At 38.1% G+C, this 24397-nt stretch overlaps 1 protein-coding gene and 1 pseudogene across 8 annotated transcripts in view; one reads left to right on the top strand and one right to left on the bottom strand.

Annotated features, from left to right (window-relative positions):
• The first annotated feature begins 350 nt into the window (after positions 1-350).
• SCAF8 (SR-related CTD associated factor 8) overlaps positions 351-24397 on the top strand; it is a 239137-nt gene continuing 215090 nt past the window's right edge. For 6 of the 8 annotated variants that reach the window (XR_006966251.1, XR_006966250.1, XR_006966249.1 and 3 more), the window contains exon 1: positions 754-858. Coding sequence is in view for 3 of the 8 variants with exons in the window: in XM_047102743.1 (XP_046958699.1) it covers positions 829-858 (30 nt within the window). In the remaining 5 variants the exon portion in view is untranslated. Of the gene's footprint in view, positions 479-704; positions 859-7038; positions 7103-24397 lie in introns of those variants that run through there. The other 2 variants (XM_047102746.1, XM_047102745.1) reach the window with 2 other exon arrangements.
• Positions 19382-19828, bottom strand: LOC124528888 (single-stranded DNA-binding protein, mitochondrial-like; annotated as a pseudogene).

The raw sequence follows: 24397 nt of genomic DNA, 5'->3' as shown, positions 1-24397 counted from the left end.
CCACATGCAAACAACCGAAACGTGGACATTATTTCCCAAACTTGTCGTGTTACGGGGACACTTTGGCATTTCTCAGAGAAACGCTTCGCAGGGCCCTCCAAGGGCGGGCCGCGGCGCCCCACGCGGCCGCAGCGCTCGCTCCCGCGTCTGCAAGGCGCGAGGAGGGGGCGAGGAGCTGGCCGCCCCGGGCCGAGCGGAGCGGGACCTCCGGGCGGCGACGCTCTGGGCCGAGCTGGCTCGTTGGTTTCCGCGCGGCCGCTCGGGCCCGCGCGGTCCAGTCACCAGGGGGCGCGCTGGCCGGCGCCGCGGATCTCCGAGCTGCGCGGCCCGACTCGCGTCCGCCATATTGGATGCCGCAGCCGCTGCTGCCAGCGCTTCCTCCTCCGTCTTCGCTGTGCGCTGCTGGTTCCTGCGGCCCGAGCGGCGGGGAGGTGAAACAGGAGTCTGACGAAGGAAGAAGAAGGAGGGGGTGGGGAGTGTAGGGGACGGGGCTAGAGGGCGGAGGACCGAGACCGAGCGGGGCTGAGAAGAGAAGGCGCCGCGGCCCAGCCCCTCCCCCGCCCGCTGCCGACCCGCCCCGGCAGCGCCTGTGTTCCCCAGACCGGCGCTCCGCCCGCCCTAGCGGCCATGCCGGAGCCTCGCTGCCCCTGAGGGAGTCTTTCCCTGCCAGTGCTTGCCCTTCCGCTTCGGCCCCAGGGTCGCAGCGGCCGGGTCTCCCGCCGGCGCCCCTCCTCGCGGCGGCGCCGCCGCCCGCGTCTCGCTCTTCCCACCCAGTGCAGTGGCCGCCGCCTCTTCCGCCGCCGGGCTCGGGGCCTCCGCACCGACAACATGGAGGCTGTGAAAACCTTCAATAGCGAGGTTGGTATTGCAGTCTAGCTTCCCCTCCTACCCATACCTCCCACCGGGACGAGGCCCGCGTGAGCCGGGTGGGTGCGGGCCTGCAGGATTTCCCAGGGTGGGGCGAGTGGCGGCCTAGCTGTGTCGGGGAGGAGGGGGAGGGGTGTTTCTCTGCCCCGCGCCCCTCCCCCGAGTCCGAGGGGAGGGCTGGGGGAGGGCCGCCCCGGGGCGGAGGGAGGTTCCGGTGTCTCCAGCGCCCTATTGAGTGGCTTAGGGGTTGGAGGGAAGGCCCCGTTGGGCCCTCCCCCGGAGGCTCCTGGCTGGTCTCTCGGGGTCAGTTCCGCCGAGGCCTGGCCCGCCCACCTCTTTCGTGGGCTTGCGGGATTTTAACTGCACGCCGGACATCACTGCCCAGACTTCCCCGGGGTCCTTAATGAGGCAGGCACCGATGAGGGTAGTACAGGAAGGGAACCTAACAGGGGTGATGATCTATGGTCACGTTGTACGTACTGTTTATATTTGAGATACTGTTGGCTAGGTAACCTGCCAGCTAGGGACTTACGCTAAGAGAATGGTTGATGGGGACGCAGGATTGTTACTTGTCCCTCCTCTCATCATTAGGGCATAAAGACACAAATGGTAGGCAGAGGTCTGCGCTTCAGGAGAGGGAAGATGTTGGGGAAGCATTTCCCACGGGCTCATTCATAATGTCAAATCTAACACTAGATTTTAAAGCAGGTGTCCAGGTTTCACTATTTAATTGAATTCACTAGTCTGAAAGGAGACAGGTTTTAATAAAGTACGTTATTTTTTTTTTAAACCCCGACGTAAATAGATCTTAATGCAAACATTAAACATAACGAGCACCTATCTACATAACCAGAATTATCCTTATCTGTCTTGGAAAGAATTTTAATGTGATGTTAACTAAAGTCGCATGAATTTTATGAACTTCTGATGCGGAAGTGCTGGTACTCTATTCAATAGTGTCATTAACAAAATCTTAAATATTCACCTTTTAAAATACCAGACATGTTACTGTTGATAATATGAAGAGGATAATACTTTTTTTTAAAACTGTCTTACATTTTTTTTCCTTTTATTTCTTCTTCTTTTCTTTTTAAGAATTGGCATTTGGGAAGCTTAGCAAAGAGGCTAAATAAAAGATAACATTCGTGTGAGTTGGGCTCTCCATATTACAGTACACAGCAATGACACAGATGAAAACAAACCTTTTTTTTTTTTTTATAAAGGATTTTCTTTTTTGGTATTGGATTTTCTTTCTCTTTTTTAACCATTTAATAAACAGAGCGGTAGACTTGGGAGTCTTTTTTCCATTTTATTTATGAATTTACAGCTAATCACTACAAAATTTGGTTCTTTCAGCAATACTACGTAGTGCTTAAAATCTAAAAGAAAAAATATTGGTACTGTATGTTCCAATTTATTGCTAATAGTTTCTCAGCTGTGCGGGAAAGAAAACAGCTCTATGTAGCCTTTTTATTTGCTGCATACTGTGTTACAGCACTATGGAATGTTAAAGTTTTAAGAATTATATATTTTAAAAAAAAAAGCCTTTCTTTTATTTCCAGTGCAGTGATTTGACTTACCCCCCACCCACACTTTTTTTTTTTTCTTTAAGTTTATTTTTTAGTAATCTCTACATCCAACGTGGGGCTAGAACTCCCAGCTCGGAGATCAAGAGTCACATGCCTTTCTGACTGAGCCAGCCAGGTGCTCCTACCCCACCCCTTTTTGATGGGTGTTTCTTCTGTTTGTCTAGGGGTTTCCTAATATATATCTTCCCTCACTCCCAGCCCCCCCCCCCACAAAATTTTGAATAGGATCCCTCATGTGATAGTTAGAGAAAAGGTGTTAACTACACTATGGTTGTCACAATAGAGCACAGTGGAATAGAAATGGTGTATCAGTTTTTCAATTGAGTATTGCCATTAAGGATAGGGGGCCTGATATTTACATGGCTAGCTGTATATTTAACCTGTTTTCTCATCTAATCTTTACAGGAATTTGAAATTGGCAGTAGTAGTTCCATTTTAGTGTGTGTAGTGCGCTCCCCTTTCTCCCTACGGATTTCAAAGAAGTTAGAAAATCTTTCAACTTTTATTTACTAATCTGCAAACTTCACCATGTTTGAATGTGGAGTTAGCTTAAAAATAGCAATATGGAGTCGTAGAGTGTTGGGGGAGGGAAGTACTGTCAAAAAAGATTCAGAGGAATATACTTTTTGTTTTAAACACAAAATACATAATCTTTTTTTCTGATTTTGAATATAGTTTCTGTGAATGTAATGCTTGCTGTTGTAGTAATTTTGTTACAAGTAAGCATATAGTCATGGGAAATAGTTCAGTAATGAATATTTTCCATTAAATCATGTATCGTAAAGGGTAAAAATAAAAAAAGAATCTTGAGTTATAGTATTAGGAGAAAAGGATGTTTTAGAATGTTTACTTATAGTGAATTTGGCTTTTAAAGCCTGATTTAAAATATGAAATGCTTAGGTTTTATGGCTTGCTAATTCTCAGGTTATTATTATTTTTTTAAGTTTATTTATTTTGAGAGAGAGAGAGAGAGAGCACGTGTGGGAGAGCTGGAGAGGAGCAGAGAGAGAGGGAGAGAGAATCCCAAGTAGGCTCCATGCCGTCAGCACAGAGCCCAACGTGAGGAGCTCAATTTCACAAACTGTGAGATACGGCCTGAGCTGAAACCAACAGTTGGACCCTCAACTGACTGAGCCACCCAGGCACCCCAGTTCTCAGGTTTTTTAATATTGACCCCCTTCCAGCATTGGCTTGAAAATAGGGACATACAGTACCAGAGATTTGAAAGTTAAGAATATTGATTTTTTTTTTAAAGATTTTATTTTTAAGTAATTTCTACATCCAATGTGGGGCTTGAAATCACAACCCTGAGATCTAGAGTCACATGCTCTATCGATTGAGCCAGCCAGGCAACCCAAGTTAAGAATATAGATTTTTAATTTACAAACCGTGGATGAGTTTCAGTCTGAAAATTCATGCCTTATGCATTGTGTTTCTGAATCATGGTCAACAGGTGCTGCTGCCCCCACCCCTACCCACCATAATCTCTCAAAGGGAGTCTGTGCCCTCTCCTTCCCTGTGTTCAAAATCACTGTCAGAAGATCCTTTATGTGGTAAATTCCTTAGTTATCTTGAGTTCAATGAGATTGAGGTCTAAGAACTGATATTTAAGTGCCCACTGTGCTAGTTTTGTGGGAAAGCCGTAATTTACAGATAAGCGTCATCATTGTGATGAGTTAATCCCAGGAGCAGTAATGTCAGTTCTGAAATGATGAAAGAAAGTTTGTCCACATTGGAATATAAGATTCCCTAAGAGTCAGTGCTTGACCTGGGCAGTTAACTGAGAGAATTATTATCATTACAAGTATTGTAGTTGTAGCTGCTCTGAGATGGTGTCATACCCTTGTTATGGTGGTTTAGAGTTCTCACTTCAGTGAAAGGGGACTCATTGGTCTGCTTAAACTCTATTAACTATTTTAGGACCACAGCCGATTACTGGAATGCAGCAGTTTTATGTGAGCTGTCCCTAAGAATGCCACTGAATGGTGGTCATTGTGGTAGGGTTATTACTTTGTTTTTGAAAAGATGGAAAAGACTAGCAATGCATAACTCTTTCCTCAGAAAATCATAACTTAATCGGAGAGGGCACTTTCATGATAAAGGAACTCTTTTTTTAATTAATTTTTTTAATTTATTTTAATGTTTATTTTTTTAAGAGACGGAGAGACAGAGTGTGAGTGGGAAAGGGGCAGAGAGCGAGAGGGAGACACAGAATCCAAAGCAGGCTCCAGGCTCTGAGCTGTCAGCACAGAGCCTGATGCAGGGCTCAAACCCACCAGCCGTGAGATCATGACCTGAGCTGAAGTCGGACGCTTAAAGGACTGAGCCACCCAGGCGCCCCCATGATCAAGGAACTCTTAAAGTAATACATGGAAAATATAAGAATCTGTTATGCACTGGCTATACTTAGACAAAGTAACTAGAGGAAATGAATTTTACTTGTGTGTTGGATTCTTTAAATTTTTAAGGACTTATTATACTTCAAGAAGTTAACATTAATACTTTAACATAATCAAATACCAGTTAGTGATCAGTTTTTCCCCCTAGATTCTTTGTATAGCTTGGTGAATTACTGTAGTTGTTTTTTCTATCATGATCCATTTCTCTTGCTGCTCAGAAAAGGCTGAGTGGGATAATAAAGAACCAAATATGTAGATTTGAGATGTGTCCAGTAAATTACCACAATTTAAATTTTGGATTTGCCTTGGTTCATAAATTCTGAAATGGTTCTAGTACCTTTTATCTTTAGGATGCCTGAATTCTTGGTGTGTTTTGTCCTTAGGATCCTTCAGTTAGTCAAGATTAGCAGATGTAGACTTTTCAGAGTCAGGTTAACACGTAGGACATTTTCCTCTTCTGTGTCTTGTCTTTCGCATCGGAAGTGAAGTCCCATCTCTGTTTTACTTCATTTCCAGTTTTGTTTCCATAGTGTTCATTTGTCCAACTATAGGACATTTTATAATCTTCCCACCAGTATCTAGTAGTAGACATGGGATGGTGAACAGTGGAAAAGGTAGAGGGAGTAATAAATAAAAAGGTGTGAATTTTGTTTTTATTTGTGTATTTTTCTTTTGTCTGTGGTTCAGGAAAGGAATTTTATGTGAAGCAACCAGAAGACATTGCATTTTTGTTTCATTTTCACCTACCAGGGAATCTGTCTCCTATTTCCTTTCTTTCCTGTTTTAACTTTCTAGTGAGTACTTTGGTTAATTGTATCAATCAAGCCATCTTTTTTGTTTCCACGCTGGGAAACTCTCTTAAAGGTAGGCATACTTAGTGTTATAAAGGGAGGAACCCTCCACTAACGCCTCCCTACAATAGTGGTTTAGATTAGGGTTTTTCACCCTCAGTACTATTGATGTTTTGGGCTGGATAATTATTTGTTGTGAGGAGCTGTTCTGTGCGTTATATGAAGTTTGGCAGTGATCCTGGCCTCTACCCACAAGGTGCCACTATTGTGACAACCAGAAATGTCTACACATTATCAAATGCCCCTTGGGGAACAAAATAGACCTTGGTTGAGAATCACTGATTTAATTCCCATTACATGATCTTAAAAAACTGTACTTTCACTCTTAGTGATTACTATAAGTAATATAATAATAGTTTTTCCTACCAGACGATAAGTTTCATGAGGACAGTGACCATATATTTTCATTGCTTCATATCCTCAGTACATAGCACAGTACCTTAATACATAGTGTGTGTCAAATAAATACTTCTTGAATGAATGAATGAATGAATGAGTGGTATACTATGTACTGAATGACCTGGATCAAGGTAGTTAACATTTCTGGACATTTGGTTTTCTCCTATGTAAAGAAAATGATTGATTTGAGATATTTAGGTTTCCTGTTAGAAGATTCTTTGATTAAATATAAAATTAATGTGGGGGTAGAAATTTTTTAATTGAAACTCCGATCTGTTTGTAATGTTCAGTTTACTAAGGAGAGATCATTGGGAGGGGACTATTCCATTTGAAGGTTCTAGTTAGATTAAACTTCATTTTTTGATTATGCTATTTCCAAACCTTTTTTTGCTTTACTGTTTTTCAGTTTAAAGCAATGTATGATAAAAGTTGTGGGGTTTTTCCTTATATTATTTTAAAAATTTAGAAAACAAGGATAATGGAGATTGATAATAGTGATTTTTGAGAACATGCTTGGGAGTGTTATAGTCTTAATTGTTCAAGATTAAATGTAAGCATTTTTTTTGGCAAGATTGAAATAGCTCTATCATTTTATTTAGGCTAGCACTGAGTTTGTTATAGTAACTTTGGTTGACATTTAGGGGACATCTGTATTCCCCAGATTCCTAAATAGTCATATTTTATGATCACTTGCTTCTTTTTTTAGAAGTATAGTTGGCTTAGAATTAGTGATGATATTACTAGTCGCACATGGAATTTCAGATATCTCTTTCTAGGGCCAGTTTTGCTGTTATTGGACAACTTCTAACTCAAAATGGTATGAGAAAATGTAATCAACCTTGACCTTGAACACTGGCTGAGCTCCTGAACTCGAATGAGCTCATTTTATCTGGTTTTGTTTTCTCAACATCTTTCTCTACTCCTCTCTCTCAGGATTGTGCCTCTACTCCTGCTTGTACAGACTGCTTTTTCCAGCAGCATGGACACAAGAAGCATAGTAAGATGATTATAACGCACATAAGGCAGGCCCTTTGGAAAATACTAGGTTTAAATTGGAAGTGAAATGATGTCTTGATTATATGGGCCATACTTGGGAAGTGGAATAAATTTTGTCACTTCGAATATATTAGTAATCTTAAAGAGAACATCTAGGGAATAGTTGAATTTCTTCACAAAAAATAGGTTAAGTGGAAAAAAAAGTTATTGTGCTTAATAGTGAGCATAAATCATATATACTCTTGCTGCATTTACTTACATTCTGCTCCACATAACTTTACTGTAATGCAAAAGGAATATAACATTACCTATTTAATGTGAATAAATTGCAAACCTGTTAATTTGATGGTTGGAAATAAAAGACATCTTATATTTTGAGGAAGTTCTTCAAACTATAAGATGATAGATCATTGACAGATATACTGCAGGGTTGGAGAAACAAAAAGACTACATCAAATTTTTAGTTTTCTAATTATGAAGGAGCAGATTTTGGTAGAGCTACTGATATGAGAAATAAATGCTGAAAAGAAATTTTTCTGTAGCCTGTAATTTCTTATGTAAGTTAATTCTATCTCAGGTTTGATGATAAACGATGCATTTGTGCTTTGGTTTTTAATTTTATGCATTTGGTCTTCTAATCTGGTTTTACAAGAATTTCTTACACACCATATTTTAAACTCAGGGAAGGATATGTAAATGCATTCTGTTGTCTACTATAGGTCAGGAAGTGTCTCGGTAACTTTGACCTTACCACATTTGGTCAGAATGGAGAATAGAGAATATTTGTTAACGTGTCTTAAACACAGTTATGGCTGTGAAGTTAATGTGTGCCAAATTTGTTTTTAAAATAATTCCACAACTTAATATAATTTATTATGTAGGTTGATTTGAAAGACCTAGGATTTTATTCTTTCATTTAGCCAATAAAGTGCTTACCCATGTACCAGGCACTTTTCTATCTGCTGGGACACAGTGGTAAACAAGACAAGCAGGAAGCATACCCTTTTTGGAGCTGATGTTCTTGTAATCCTTCCCCGCCTCGATCAGCTTTATGTGCCTGAGTGAGGTGGTACAGAGCTGGTGAGGCTGAGCGGGCAGGCCCGACGCTGGGGCTCTGCGCTTTGGGGACCGGCTGGCCGCAGCCCTTCTCACTTCTGCTTGCTCCTCTCAGCATTTTGCCTTAAAGAGTCTAGAATGCTCATCTGTTACTCAAAATAGAGATGAGCAAGTAGACTTATTTCAACAAGAATATGGTCTTATGTTTCAATAGTGGGAAAACAAGATGAGCTACATTAAGTTTTATTTTATACCAAATTTTGTATCATGTATCTATAGGAATCAGTTTTTATTTTGAAATCGTAACTATTGCATAACAGCTGTAGGAATGTTTCCCTTTGTCACTGAAGTATTTGTCTCCACATGCAAATGATTAAAAACTTGTCTTAAGTGGTGACGAAACCTTTGTGAATTTGGAGAATAAGTTAATAAGTATTTTTATTTTTAAAGCAAACTTTTGCTTAAGTACATGAAAAAATCGGGTCCTCTTTCTTATAAACGCTTATTCTTTGAATTTGATTGGATTCCTTAGGGCTAATTTGAGTAGCTTGTCAGTGAAAGATGAAACACTTTGGATTGTGTATCTTATGTCTTGGTATATAGAATTTGGGAAATGATATAAAGATCTTTTTATACTGGGTCACAGTACCTAAAAGGTTTACTGGTACATCTGAAACTAATAGTGTTCTATGTCAGTTATATTTTACTTAAAAAAATAAGTTGACCAAATCCTAGTTCATGGCTTTTTAAAATTTAGTAAGATTTTTACACTGTAAAGTTTTATGGTAAAAAAATAAATAGATTGGGGTGTTTGAATTTATTGAAATATTTCAAGTATATGGGTAAAAAGAATGTTGAGTAAGTGAAAATTTTTACAAACAAAAATGTATAGCAGATACCTACTTTCTGCAACAGCTGTTTGCTGTGATGAAAGATGTGTGGCTTAGGTCTTTTTAAAATACTTTTTGTTTACCATTGTTAAAAGTGAGCCACTTTACAGTATATAGTGTTGTGCTCTGACCCTCTTGACCCCAACCATCAAGTTTCAGTGGAAGTTTGGGATAAGCTTTTGAGAAAAGGATAGGTGCTACTCTCCTTTTACCAACTAGAAAACTGAGGCCACCATTGTGGTTTTACCAACAAAATGTGACTTTGTAAGTATTAGAGCTGAAACTGGAAGAGACAGACCCAGGTCTCAGCCTTTGCTTGAGATATTTTCTTACCCTTGTGTAAAGAACTATCACTCAGTTTTTCACAATTCCTTTTTACTGTCATAATGTCCAAGTATAAATTAGCCTTTTCCTACTTTTGAACTTTATTTTTTTTTCCAATGTTTTTTTTATTTATTTTTGGGACAGAGAGAGACAGAGCATGAACGGGGGAGGGGCAGAGAGAGAGGGAGACACAGAATCGGAAACAGGCTCCAGGCTCTGAGCCATCAGCCCAGAGCCTGACGCGGGGCTCGAACTCAGGGACCGCGAGATCGTGACCTGGCTGAAGTCGGACGCTTAACCGACTGCGCCACCCAGGCGCCCCACTTTTGAACTTTATTTTGACAACTTCAGATTTACAGAAACGTTACAAGAATGAAGGATTTTACGTACACTTCATCTTGATTTCTCTACCTAATTATGTTAATGAACCATTTTTGCTTTTTTGTTCACTCCCTCTTCACATGCACATGAAAACACACAAACTTTTTCTGACATTTTGATAGGAAATGCAATTCATTTTACTTTTAAGTGGCTGTTTTCTACAAGCAGTGACATTCTTTTACATAGCCATAGTATAGGAATCAACATCAGGAAATTAACCTTGATATAATGCAGTTGTTTGCAGATCTTGATCAGATTTTATTAATTATATCAGTAATGTCCTTAATAACGGAAAGAGTAAATGCTACTCCACACCTTGAATTCATTCATCTTGTCTCTTCAGTATCCTTTACCCTGAAACAGTTGGTTATAACTCTTTGTCTTTAATGACCTTTGATTGTATTTAATGATAATAGGCCAGTTATTTTTAGAATTTTCTGTTTGAGTTTTCTTCTGTTGCTTAATGATTAGGTTAAGCTTACACATTTTTCGCATTCTGCAGAAATGATACTGTGTTCTCAGAAAGCACATGGTGTCTATTTATCCCATTAATAGGAATGTTAACCCCCCCCCCAAGGTTTCTCTGTTGTGAAGATACTATTTATCCCTTTGTAACAAGTATCTTATGGGGAGGTATTTTGAAACTAAGCACATACCTTGTTGCTTATCAAACTTTAACCCATTTGTTTAAGCATGTGTTTAATTCTTGCCTTGAATCAGTACTAATGCCAAAAGGTGATTTTCTAAGTCTATCATTTCTTTATTATTAGCATTCTGTAAGAGCTTTTCCTTCTTCCCACTTAATGTGTTTATGTATATGTATGCATATCAGTATGAACTCGTGGATTTTTTTTTTTTTAATCATTGGGGTTTTTTGATGGAGAGTGTCTCAATTTTGACCAGTCAGAGCTATTTCAAGCTGTCTTTTGTGTCCTTTTGATGTGTGGTCATTATGTTTTGAGAATTCTCTTTCTTACATAATAAGATATTCCCACCCCAGCCTTGGAATCAGCCATTCCTCCAAGGAATTCTAGTTTCTTCTCATGGATATTTATTAGTGGATTGATCTAGAAATTATACATATATAATATATAACAATACTGCATATATGTATATATGTATACATGTATACGTATGTACATAAACAAACATATATACACATGAATTTTTGGTTTTTAACTGTCTGCCTATCTAAAAAGCCATGGATTCACCCTGATAACCTCCAGTTCCAGTCCAACAACTGTAGGGTTCATTCTAGTTTTTCGCCTTTCCAATTCTGTAATTACTTTCTCTGACAGCAAGAAAACTAGTTTCTGTTACCCACAGTGTATTTACATATTTGATCAAACCTAAAACACACAGAAAGTAGTTTCAGAATTGCTAAACCATATGTCTCTGAAAACAAACGTATTAATTAGCATTTAATATTTGTTTATAGTTCTCTCTTTTTTTTTTTTAACCTCAGGGTATGTAGTCAAAATGCTATGTTTAAACATGGCTTGGTTAATTTTTTCCCCTTAATGTGGTTCTGCTATTCATTTGAAGTATAATTAGATTGGGTTTTTTTGTATTCCATTTTGGTTTTTTTTCTTCCTTTGTCCATTTTTGGTATTTTATCCCTTTAGTGTGGAAGACATTAAACATAAATTAACTTTATTCTTCCCTTTTTATTAGCTTGAGCATTTGTAACCATTTATGTTGTGGTTTAAAAATGTTTCTTAACATTTTTCAAATCAAAAAGCCAGAATTCAGAAGTTTAGATGTAGAGAAGGTTTTAGGTGAAGGATGTGTTTCTAATATTGTAGATTCATAGGTGAAAGAAGTGTGTATTCAAAAAACTTTCATTCTCTTGTGAATGGAATCTCCATCCACAAGGACCAGTAAACTCTTTCTCTAGAGGACCAAATAGTAAATATTTTTAGGTTTTGTTAGCCACTTAAGGTCTCTTTCACAGACTTTTTTTTTTTTTAACTTATTTTGAGAGAGAGTGAGTGTGGGGGAGGGGTAGAGAGAGAGGGAAAGGAAGAGAATCCCCAAGCAGGCTCCATGCTGTCAGTGCAAAGCCTGACATGGGGGCTGAACTCATGAACCCATGAGACCATGACCTGAGTCGAAATCCAATCAGACGCTTAACTGAGCCACCCAGGTGCCCGTCTTTTACATATTCTTTAAAACAATTTTTTTTTGATATTTATTTATGAGACAGAGAGAGAGAGAGAGAGGAGCAGGGGAGGGGCAGAGAGAGGAGACACAGAATCCGAAGCAGGTTCCTAGCTCTGAGCTGTCAGCACAGAGCCTGATAGGGGGCTGCAACCCATGAACTGTGAAATCATGATCCAAGCCGAAGTTGGATTTACCGACTGAGCCATCAGGTGCCCCTCTTTCACATATTCTTGTTGGTCTTTCACAATTCTTTTAAAATATGAAAATGTTCTTGGCTTGAGGGCCTACAAAAATAGGCCATAGGCCATAACCTTGCTGGCTCCTACTGGAAACTTTGAAACCTGAGCACTTGATTAATAGTATGCTACTTAAATAATTGTAATTGAGCAGGAAGATATATTCCTTGTGGCTTTATAATAGGCTTATTTGGACATCAGCAATAGGAACAAACAACTTAAAAAGCTGCCTTACTGAAAATAATTTATTTAAAATTTTTGAGCACTTACACCAAGTGCAGATGCTATTCTAGGCTCTAGAGATTTAATAGTGTACAAAACAGACTCCACAACAAAACACAACCCTACCCCCCCCCCCCCGCCAAAAAAAAAAAAACCTGCCCTCGTCTAGTTTACATTCACTTTTGTGTGTGGATGTTTTCACGGTTTTATAAAATTCATGTTTTTTGTTTTTTTCATTTAGTGACATTTATCTATTAAAAATTGTTTTCAGGGGTGCCTGGGGTGGCTCAGTCAGTTAAGTGTCTGACTCTTGGTTTCAGCTTAGGTCATGATCTCATGGTTGGTGAGTTTGAGCTCTCGGCTGCCAGCACAGAGCCTGTTGGATTTTCTCTCTCCCTCTCTCCCCGCCCCTCCCCTGCTCATGCTGTCTCTGTCTTTCTCCCCCAAAGTAAATAAACTTAAAAAGAAATACTTACAAAAATAAAAAAAATATTTTCATATTAATTGCAGAGTGAGCATTTTCTTGAAAACTGGATTAAAAATGCAGCAAAAGGGGCACTTTGAAAAGCTTGGCTCATTGCTTCCCATCTACTAATACTACTTTTGTGTGTGTGTGAAGTGTTATTTGAAAATGATTCTTAGTCCTGATGCTTTCAGGTTATAGCTATACTAACTCACTAGAAGATGACAAGCTAAGCCTCATTAATTGGGACAAAGAACCCAGACTTAATTTAGTGATAAATATATGTGTGTTGTAGAATCTTAATTAAAAAAAATTTTTTTTTAATGTTTATTTTTGAGAGAGAGGGAGAGAGAATGTGTGCGGGGGAGGGGCAGAGAGACGGGGGCGGGGGAGAAGCTGGCTCCAGGCCCTGAGCTGTTAGGGCAGAGCCCAACTTGGGGCTCGAACCCATGAACGTGAGATCATGACCTGAGCTGAAATCGGATGCTCAATCTACTGAGCCGCCCAGGCGCCCCTGTTATAGAATCTTTAAAAAATATGATTCAGATACATTAGTCTTTAAGGCTTTAACGAATGAATGATAATGGAATGATTCTTAACATACCGTCCGGGGCGTGCAGGTGGCTCAGTTGGTTAAGTGTCCGACTTTGGCTCAGGTTATGTTCTCACAGCTGGTGGGTTCGAGCCCCGCATCAGGCTCTGTGCTGACAGCTCAGAGCCTGGAGGGAGCCTGCTTTGGATTCTGTATCTTCCTCTCTCTCTCTGCCCCTTCCCCACTCACACTCTGTCTCTCTGTCTCTTAAAAAAAATAAACGTTAAAAAAAATTGTTTTAAAATACTGTCTGAAGTTGCTAAATGTAGTTTTCTTGAAATAGGGAGAACATGTCCTGATAGTGTATTTATTTATCTAATAAAAGCTCCAGAGCTATGTGCAGGTTACCTATCTAGTCCCTGGCTAAATACTGAATAAAACTCATCACAGTGAGTTTTTACAATGTTGTAAGTTTGTTGTAAAAGGACTTTTACCTTTGAGTAGTTTTTCTACAAGCATTTAATTAACCAGTAAGTGCCCTTTTTAAAAACTTTATTGAGGTATGAGTAACTGCTTTTGTAAGGATTATTAACACCTTGAATTTTTTACACCAAGAAAAATATTATGGTAATTACTCTTATTGAGCAAAATTTTCCAAATTCTTGTTTCTATTTCTGTCAGGAGAACTCAAAACCTTTTTTAAAGGCCTGTCTCTGCTTCTGTGGCAATTGTAAGAACAAGGGTTGTAACCAACTTAGCTGAAGGGTATTGACATTTTAAAGGAGTTGGCCAGAGATACCACATCATTCCTTGTACAGAATTTCCCAGTTTTTTAATTCATTGCATAATCAAAGGATTAAGATGCCTTAGGCCCCTTAGAGCTGTAATAATTAATGATTCGAGATAATTCTGTGAGAACTTCTTTATTTACAAGTCCTTCAAGATCGTTAGACCATTTTTTCATTCTATTTTACTTAGAATTTTCCAGTTGCTACAATGTAATTATAGCTGATGAAGGTTTTCATGTAATAGGAACTAGTGGTTGGAAAGAATGCTGCAAGAAGTAGTTGCTGGTTGTTTGAGCTTTATTTTTTATGCATATGTGCCAGCTATCAGGCGTTGTATTCTGCAGAGTGGTTATCAGCCTTAACTTAGATACCTGTGTTCTGTTTCTCAATTCATATTCCAATAGGGGTGGGAACGGGAATGGATTACTACAAAGAGTAGTAGGTAGTGTAATGAATATTATGTTACAGAAAATAGTGATACAGCATGTGTAAACTGTGTGTAAGCTCTTTATCGTGTATGTCATGGTGTATACAGAATGAGAGAGGAGATGTTATGTGATGCAAAGGAGAAAAGATGATTTTCAAGAAAATAGAAGCTTTAGGTAGGGGATGGGGTTGGGTAGATGATGGAAAATGGGCCAGGGATGTTCTGAGGAAGGGCCTTTGTATACTGTATGTAAGACCTCATTTTTAATCAAAGAGGATTGGAGATTCTGAAGGGTTTTGAAATTGTGTTTCAGAAAAATGAGTAGTATCTTTGAAACAGGGCAGGACAATGGAGGGATGAGATTAGAAGGGAGGCTAAATTAGTATAGAGAAGATGAGGGGCTCAACTAGAGTGATAATAGGGAGAAGAAAAAGGGATGAATGCAAGAGAAATTTCATAATAATAAGGAGCTAGATATGAGGACAAAGGTGGTGCCAGGGCTTTAGCTAAGTGACAGTAAATAAAGGGGTATGGTATCAATCACTAAGAGGGGCAGATCAGGAGGAGCTAAAAACTTGAGAAAGATAATTTGGTGGGTTGGGTTGAAGGGAGATCGTTTTTAATAACCTGGCATAAAAGAAAGATCTTTACTATGGAAGGACTGAAATACTACCCATATCTCAACCACCAAAAGTTACTTTTACTATTTTGCTGACTACAGTAGTAATTTTGAGAGTTTTCTAGGGAGATGATACAGAAAAGAGAAGCAGGCTTAAGGCAAAATCTTGTGGAAGCTTTATGTTCTTCAGTTTTTTAATGTATTTTTTTTTAAGATAAGACTTCGATCCATTCTGTTATATTGTATTTGTGAATATGAGGACATTTAAAAGCAACTCTGTATGCATAGGAGATGCTTGATTTTAAACTCTGCTTATAATGCAATTGCTGTTCTTCTGTGCAATTAAAATATAAGTTGTATATGGAGAGATCTGTGAGTAAGATTGATTTAATTTTCTTTAAGGTTTTTATTAGAATTTCTTAACATTAAGCTTACTCATATCATTCAGCATTTTATTAGCTCCTGTTAGCCACATAATTCTTTACCTTATTTAACTATGTCTATAATAACCAATTGTGAATGTGAAATTGTAAAGGTAAAGACTATATCATTAGAAATAGAATCCGTTATTTATCTGAGAAATTTCAGCTAATATGGTTTGTGGGGATCTGTTTTGAAGAGGATTTAAAAATGAATTATTCTTTCTCATGGTTTTTTTTTGGCCATTTCATTATTACTAGTACTTCTAAAATTAAAGGATATAAAATTCATATCATTTTATTTCAATGTTTCACAAAAGACATAGGGAACTGAAATTAAAGAAAGTTGGATTGTTTGGATCTCAGGGAAAATTTAAACTAAAGAGTTACTTTTATATATGTGTATGTTTGTTTATATTTATGGATTTTGGTTTCTCCCATGGGGAATCATTTCTGTTTCCTTTGACTTTAGGGTAGTCAGAGACCATGACAGTCATGTGACACATTTGTAGCTATCGGCATAACTGAAGTGTGTGGTTCTATGATTGGGTTTCTTGTTTACTTCCGTGCTTAAACTTGATTTCCAGAAATTACAGATTTTAGACCTGAAAGATGTATATCACTTAACAAACAAAGATGTGTATCACTTAACAAACTCATTTTATGGATGAATAATCAAGACCGAGAGACGATGAAACTTACTTAGTATCAAAGACACATAGTCAGCAACCAAATTAGAATTTCTGCTCTTGTGACTCATTTTAGCATTCTTATTTTTTCAGTGTGTATTTGTTTAGTGGGATTTTGGTAGTACTTAATGTGTGTGTGTGTTGGATGTAGAGGAGGAGTGGAAATAGGGTATTCTTAGTTGATTATTATCATTTCATGCTGCCCCTGGGTCAGGATAAGGAGTGAACTATTATGTTATACTGCTGCTCTCCTGCCCATAAGATAAGGTGCCATAGGAAAATATGCATACCTTGGCAAAGAAGTACCACACAGTAACACCCCTCTAGCCAGCAGTTTTCTAGCAATTCAACCCTCTCCAGAAAAGTGAAAAAGCCATTGGGTCAAAGCTCACATATCTTACACCTTCTTTGTGGGAAAGGAGTACAATTACTCTGTAAGCCTTTATCCTTAGCATCTTCCTAATGTTCACATTTTAATAGTGGTGGCTACTTTGTAACTACCTTTAGATTTTCTGGGACTGCTGTTTTTACAAGGCTTCTGGTTCAGGTATTTTAAAGCAAGGCTGCAGGGTCCATGTGGTTACTGTCACAGTAGGATGTGATTGTAGTTGACAAGGGAAGAGATAGTTGTTGTATCATTTATAAAATGGGGTTACACAAGAAAACCTTTAGGATTTCTTTAATATTAACCCTGATGAACATGGTTTCTAATTAATTTTTCTTGGCTTCAGTTTACTTATTTCAAAAATAAAGATAATGATGCCTTCCTTGACCACCTCTAAGAATTTGTTTAAATATTTAAAATATTGGCTTGTTTTAGAATGTTTAGAAAAGCTCGTTTAAGTAAAATAGTAAAATTATTTTTTCAGTATTTGCGAAGTTAATACAAGTTCTAGGGACACCTGGTTAGCTCGCTCGGTTAAGCGTCCGACTCTTGTTTTTGGCTCAGGTCATGATCCCATGGTTGAGGGATTGAGCCCTGTGTTGGGCTCCATGCTGACCGCACAGAGCCTGCTTGGGATTCTCTCTCTGCCCCTCCCTAGCTTGCTCTCTCTCAAAAATAAACATTAAATAAATACAAGTTCTAATACTATGTTTTTAAAATTTTTTTTAAGTGATTATTTCAGACAGAGAGAGAGAGGGAGAGAGTGTGTGTGTGTGAGCAAGAGAGGGGCAGAGAGAAAGGGAGACACAGAATTGGAAGCAGGCTCCAGGCTCCACACTGTCAGTGCAGAGGCCCATGCAGGGCTCCGTCTCACGAACTGTGAGATCATGACCTGAGCTGAAGTTGGATGCTTAACTGATTGAGCCACTGAGACGACCCCAAGAAAATCTATTTTAAAGTTATTAGGAGTATAATTTTGCACTAGAACGTATATTTATTTTACACAGATACATATATACACACTTACAGTATTTGTGTATGTACATAGGTGCGTATAGAAAATTCTGGAAGGCAATCTACCAGTCTTTTAACAGTGGTCATTTCTTAAGAGAGCAGTAGGTGGATAGTGTGCAGTGAATGAGATCTTTCAATATTTGGAATTTTTCATTTGGAATTACCATGTTACATTTATAATATCCCTCAAACCCAAAATACTATGTTTCTTAGCTTTTGTGAGAAAGAGGGAGTTAGTCTATCTTAATAATAATAATATTTTTTTAATGTTTTATTTTATTTTTGAGAGAGACAGTGCAAGCAGGGGAGGGGCAGAGAGAGAGGGAGACACAAAATCTGAAGCAGGTTCCAGGCTCTGAGCTGTCAGCACAGAGCCCGACGCGGGGCCTGAACCCATGAACCGTGAGATCATGACGTGAGCTGAAGTTGGACACTCAATCAACTGAGCCGCCTGGGCACCCAATGATACTACTACTTTTCAATGCTAATTAATATAATGAGATCACGTTTTGTATATATCAACTGCACATTTATTTTTAATATTTATTTATTTTGAGATAGAGCACGCGCGTGAGCAGAGGAGGGGCCGAGAGAGGGGGAGAGAGAGACTTCCAAGGAGGCTCTGTGATGTCAGTGCAGAGCCCAGTGAGGGGCTTGAATTCATGAACCATGAAATTGTGACCTGAACCAAAATCAAGAGTTGGATGCTTAACCAGCTGAGCCACCCAGGTGCCCCTGACTAAATCCTTTAGAGAGTGAGCTTCCTTGTTAAAGGTTGGAAGATTGTTAAACCTTATTTGACGATTGCTTAAAATTCATATTTAAATGAAATTTGTTTAGCTGTTATTTGGTCAGTAGATGCATAAGCTTCATAATCTGTTGTCTTTTGATCAAAGTCTTCTTGGTTATTAGTTAGGTTGATGCTGTTCAATGGCGTGTCTCCACAAGCATCTACCATTTTACTCAGTGACTCACTTGTGTGTGTTTAGTTGGTTGCTAGCTGGTGGGCTTTTTTGTTTGGTTTTTGGAAACCGAGCATCTGGGTAGGCAGAAGAACTGGGTTTGGGACATGGTTCTGTAGCTTACTACCAATTTGAATTGAGTTAGGTTACTTACCCTAAATTTATCCGGCTATAAAATGAGAACAATATTAATGTGTCATTCTGAAGATAAAAGTGATACAGCATTTATGATAGTACTTAATAATTGACAAAGTATATGAAAAGTAATTATGACTATCTTTCTTCTTTATCATGCTACTGCCTGTCCCTTGTTTTAATTCTGTATATTTGTTGCTCATATTTCTGGAATCATTTCACCCGAAGGCCTGGTAGGCTCTTGTTCTTATTCTCTCTGATACTTAGTCTTTGGTATTTATTCTTTATTTCTTTAACTGTTATCTCTTCAGGAATGACTTGTATTTTTGCTTTTCTCTTCTGGGATTCAGTCTCATGTTTTTTAGGTATTTTCTATCCATGTGCACATGAAATTATATTGTTATCACTTGAATCCAAACTTGTATTCCTTCCACAAACTTCTTTTAGACTTTCTCTTTTTTTCTTCTCATTTTATATAAAAGAATATTTTAATTCTTGCCCTTAGGAACTGGAAAGACTATACATATTTGGAAATGAGCCTGTACCAAACACTGGCCAAAGAAAAATCTGCGACTCTATGCCTTATCTTTGTCCTGGTCACTCAGAGATACAGTGTTATCAGCTGTGATTGTTGTTGCTTTTTGCCTCACATTATTTTTGTCTGTGTGTTCAACGTAGTCTACTTTCCCATTGGCATAGATACAGGACCCCCTTTTCACATTCTAATATGCCACATTTCTGAGGCCTGATGGGAATACTAATATTCTGTGTTATGTTGTCTTGTGACTGACATCACCCATCTGGTATGTTTCACTTTCCCCTGATTGCCACATCTTATTCATTGTTAGAGAAAATATTGTGACTGGGTTTTTCTTTTCCACCTGTCTCATGACAGGGTTCTGACCCTCTTGCCCAGGTAACTGCGTACGATTAAGAGATGTTTCAAGAACGAAGCTGCTAGCTATTTCAGATTCCTGTCTTACAAAGTGATGGAATAGCTCTGATGCAGGTTTTCAAAACATGGCTTTTATTTGCTTTTCCTACAGTCTAGTCTTCCGTCCTCCCCGGATGCTCTAGCCTGAACCTAGACTTCCTCTTTCTGTCAGTAGTAAAATCATACTCCCAAATACCCAGACTTGAGAACTTGGAATTTTCCTAGGTGCCTCTTTCATTTATAGCTTCTCAGTCATAAAATCCAATGAGTTATTTTTCAAAATGTGTTCTGCATCCTTCCTTTTTATTCTTAGTATTAAATAATAAAAATAAAATGTTGATACTTTAGTCCAGGTCCTCATTATGTCCCCCCCTTGGTTTGTTATAGTTAGTTTTGAGTTGGCTTTTAATTTACTATTCTCTGTTCTCTCTAGTTCATACTGTAGAACTAAGTCTTTTTATATTATTAGATTAATTTTTACTACATTAATCTTTTCAGACAACTGTTTTGCTTGAATCGCTTTATACTTTTAAAAACATTTCATATTACCTTTGCGTTCAACTGTGCAGACTTCTTAGCTATGGGTTTCAGGCTTTTTATAAGACTATATTTTAGAAATGAATAAGATATTTATAAGAAAATGTAGAAGTGTGCTTATCATATACATCGTATATACACAATCCTATGAAATGGGAACATTATAGTAATATATGAAGGTATGCGTTATATATTCTTATCTATGTGTCTTATTGTTTTGGTACTCTTGATTCTCCAGTAGGAAAGCACAGCATTCTATTGATATTCTAATGCATTCCCATTAGGAAATAGCCCTCTTCTCCAATCCTTCTTGAAAATTGCTGTTTGTAAAGAGAGATTTATTGATGAGTGTGTTATGAATGTAAATAGTGTGGAAGCAGAGTCACAGCTGTTAACAGAAATGCTCTCTTTTTCCAGTCAGCGCATTTCACTTCCGTTTTCTTTACTAAACCTTTTCTCTGTTAGCAAATGCATATACATTTCATTTGTTTGAATGTAGCATTTTTTATCCTGGCACTAAATTATGCCATGTGTTTTGTTTTCATGAGGCAAAATCTTCAGTTTCTCATGGGTCCCCCAAATTTTAAATACCACTTTAGTATATTATTCCTCTGTTAAATGCAAATGAGAATTTGGGAGAAGAGAAACAAAGATCCCCAGCCACTAATAGTTAAGTAAATTGTTTTCCCATACATCAATTTTTTAATATATACACCTCAAATTAGTGTCTTCACAGAATTACCCGTGATTACATTTTAAAGACATTAGGGATAATTAGCTGACCATGGTGAATTTCAGAATGCTAAGAATCTGCTATGTCATAGTAATGGTATGTCACTGACCTCCCCTTCTATGTCAGTAGATTGTTTGTTACATATTTGAGGTGAAGTTCTTCAAGGTTTTTGTTGTTGTTTTTTTGTTTTTTGTGTGTGTGTGTTTTTTTTTTTTTTTTGTTTCTTAAGGGCTTAATATTGTGCATATCTGCAGATCTAGTCAGTGACTGTTGGTTTAATTATATTTAAATCATTGTTTGGCTTTGACCTATTAATTGGTTGAATTTGGCTTCGTATTTCTCAGTTCTTTGTTTTTAGTTGATAACACCTTGATAATAAGACTTTATTGATCTGAGTAAGAATATTGAGTGGTGATAGATTAACTCTGAAAGTCAATTTGAAAATTGTATAGAAGAATGATTATTATACAATATTGTAAATGATATTGGGGATTATTTCAGAGTGAAGCATTCTTCTGCTTTGAAATAATTTCTTATTTTCATGAATATTGGCATAGAATTATAAATAAAAGGCTGCAAAGATTTTTTTTTTTTAATGTTTATTTTTGAGAGACAGAGCCAGCAAGCAGGGGAGGGGCAGAGAGAGAGGGAGGCAGAGAATCTGAAGCAGGCTCCACACTGTCAGCGCAGAGCCTGACATGGGGCTTAAACTCAACAAACCATGAGATCATGACCTGAGCCAAAACCAAGAGTGGATGCTTAACAGACTTGAGCCACCCAGGTGCCCAAGGCTGGAAAGATTGAAGTTCAGGGGGGAAAAATAAATGTATATCTTTACCTGTGGTTTTCATATTCCACTTCTTTGAGCAAAATAGATCTGTTTCATTTGAGTGAATTTAAATATGAAGAAGCCTGATAAATTTTTGCTGATTTGTATTTGGTTACTTGATTACCGTTGGAACCCAGTAAGCTGCTTGATCAAAGTTGAATCTGCATATATGTGGATACCTGATATGTTCAAGGAACTATTTTAGACATTGTGGAGGATATGAAATAAAGGATACTGATATTGGTTCCTGTTTATTGAAGGTTTACAATATGTGAGGTCAGTGCTTTCCAAAGTGGGTGGATGAATGGAAAGATGGGTAGCCAGGTAGGTAGGTAGGTAGATAGAGACAGACAGACAGAGGGACTAAACAGAGAACAAATTAATGACCAAATAAATTTACCCTTGTGATAAGATTGCTGTGAAGGTAATAAGCAGGGTGTATAACAGTTGCAGGAGGATATATATACATCGCTAGTGGCACAGTGTGATTTAAGATATGAAAGTTAACTCCCTTTTCCCATTTTACTGATTACAACTAGGAAGAAGTCTGAGTTTTGTATCACTATGTCTTTTACATTTCTAGGTATTTGCTAACTGTCTTTAAAAAAATAAGAGATTGCACTTTAGACTCGGCCTTTGGCAAGAATTATCCAGAGAGAATTTAATCATGTTTTACTTTCCTTATAATTAATTCTGGTGTTACCTTCTACTTATGACTGTGGGCTAGCTAGAACAGTGTCTCAAAAAATTTTTACAACCCACAATAAGAAATATAATTTGTGGGGGCACCTGGGTGGCTCAGTTGGTTGAGTGTCCAACTCGTGATTTCAGCTCAGGTCATGATCCCAGGGTCGTGGGATCAAGCCCAATGTCAGGCTCCACACTGAGCATGGAGCCTGCTTAAGATATTCTCCCTCTGCTCCTCTCTCCTGCTCGTGCGCTCTCTCTCTCTCTCTCTCTCTCTCTCTTGTTCTCAAATTAAAAAAAAAGAAGAAATTTAATATGTGTCATGAGCCAATAGTCACATATGTAAATATAACAGGACACAAGTCTCACCCAAGATTAGTCAGTGTGTACTTCATTATTTTCTATTTTATTCTGTTTTATTTTAATTGGGCTAGAATTACCATGAAAAAGTTTTCATCTAGTTGATTAAATTATGGTTTGAAAAAAAGTAAAAGAAAAAATGCATGAAATAGAAAAAGGAATGTGTGGTAGGACTTATGTTTAATTGTAAGAAAATTATGTGTGGCTAATAAATTATATTCAGTTGTTATAACACATATTTTTCTGAATGTTTTTCTTATCTTTACATTTAATTCTTACATTTATGAAACTAGTTATTACAGATATTTTATATTTGTCATGTAATATATTAGGTGTTTCCATATTTCTATGTTAATAATGTATGTATGTTAACTTAATGTCTCTTAGAATACCTTACTACATTTTTATTCTTGAACATTTTTTAACTGTTATATAAAATGTTGATGTGGGGGCGCCTGGGTGGCTCAGTTGGTTAAGTGTCTGACTTTGGCTCAGGTCATGATCTCGCGGTTTGTGAGTTCGAGCCCCACATCAGGCTGTCTGCTGTCAGCACAGAGCCCTCTTTGGATCCTCTGCCCTCCCCCTGCCCCCCTCTTCCCCTGCCCCACTTTTATGCACGCTTGCTCTCTCAAAAAAAATACACATTTAAAAAAATGTAAAAATTCCATGATTCTGACTTTTTGCTTCTTAAAATATATGAAGTCACTCATAAACATTTTGTAGCTCTTGTATTTAGCACCATACTACCTTTTCCTTCCAGACATTAGTTTTCAGTTCTAAAATTTTCAAATTTTCAGTTGGTTCTTTTTTGTAGTTTTTCTTTCCTTGATGAAAACTTCTGTTTTTGCATTTATTTCAAGAATTTGCTCCTTTACCTTATTGGAGATGGTTATAATTTCTTTAAAGTTTGATAATTCCAACATCAGCATCTTCCTGTGGTTGGCATCTGTTGATTATCCTTTCACTTGAGCGTTTTCCTGGTGTGTGTGTGCGTGCGTGCGTGCGTGCGTGCATGTGTGTGTGTGTGTGTGTGTTTGTATGTCCAGGAAGTTTGGCTTGTATACTGGGCATTTTCAGTATTATATTGTAGGACTTTATTAAAATCATCTTAAGAGTGTTGATTTGTTTTCTTTAGCAGGCATTCAGCTTGGTTAGGTTCAGGATGCAATTTCTGTCTTCCCTTTTTGTAGTGGTTTTAACGTCAGTTCCATCTTACAAGCATTTTGCGTTTTGCTGTTTAGGTGTACTCAAAGCATGTGCCACTCAGGAGTTAGTGGTTTATACAGATTTTTGTTCTCAGAGCCTTTGCTGGGTTTGTTTTGGGCCTGTTTCACGCAAACACAATTCCAGAATGAGCCCAAGACTTTTAAGTTCCTGCACAGAATTAGAGGATCCTCCTCAGATCTCTGTGCAATTCCCATACTCTCTCTCGATCCCAGGGCATCCTTTTCTCTGTTCTCTGGCCAACAAATCAGGTTTCTCTCCGTGTTGAGCCTTCAGAGATGAAGTGG

The sequence above is a fragment of the Lynx rufus genome, unplaced genomic scaffold (assembly GCF_022079265.1).
Source record: "Lynx rufus isolate CCGP_SWC_20201006 ecotype Redwood Valley unplaced genomic scaffold, mLynRuf1.p SCAF_6, whole genome shotgun sequence".
In the NCBI taxonomy this organism is placed as follows: Eukaryota; Metazoa; Chordata; class Mammalia; order Carnivora; family Felidae; genus Lynx; species Lynx rufus.
This window is presented reverse-complemented; position numbering and strand designations above follow the sequence as displayed.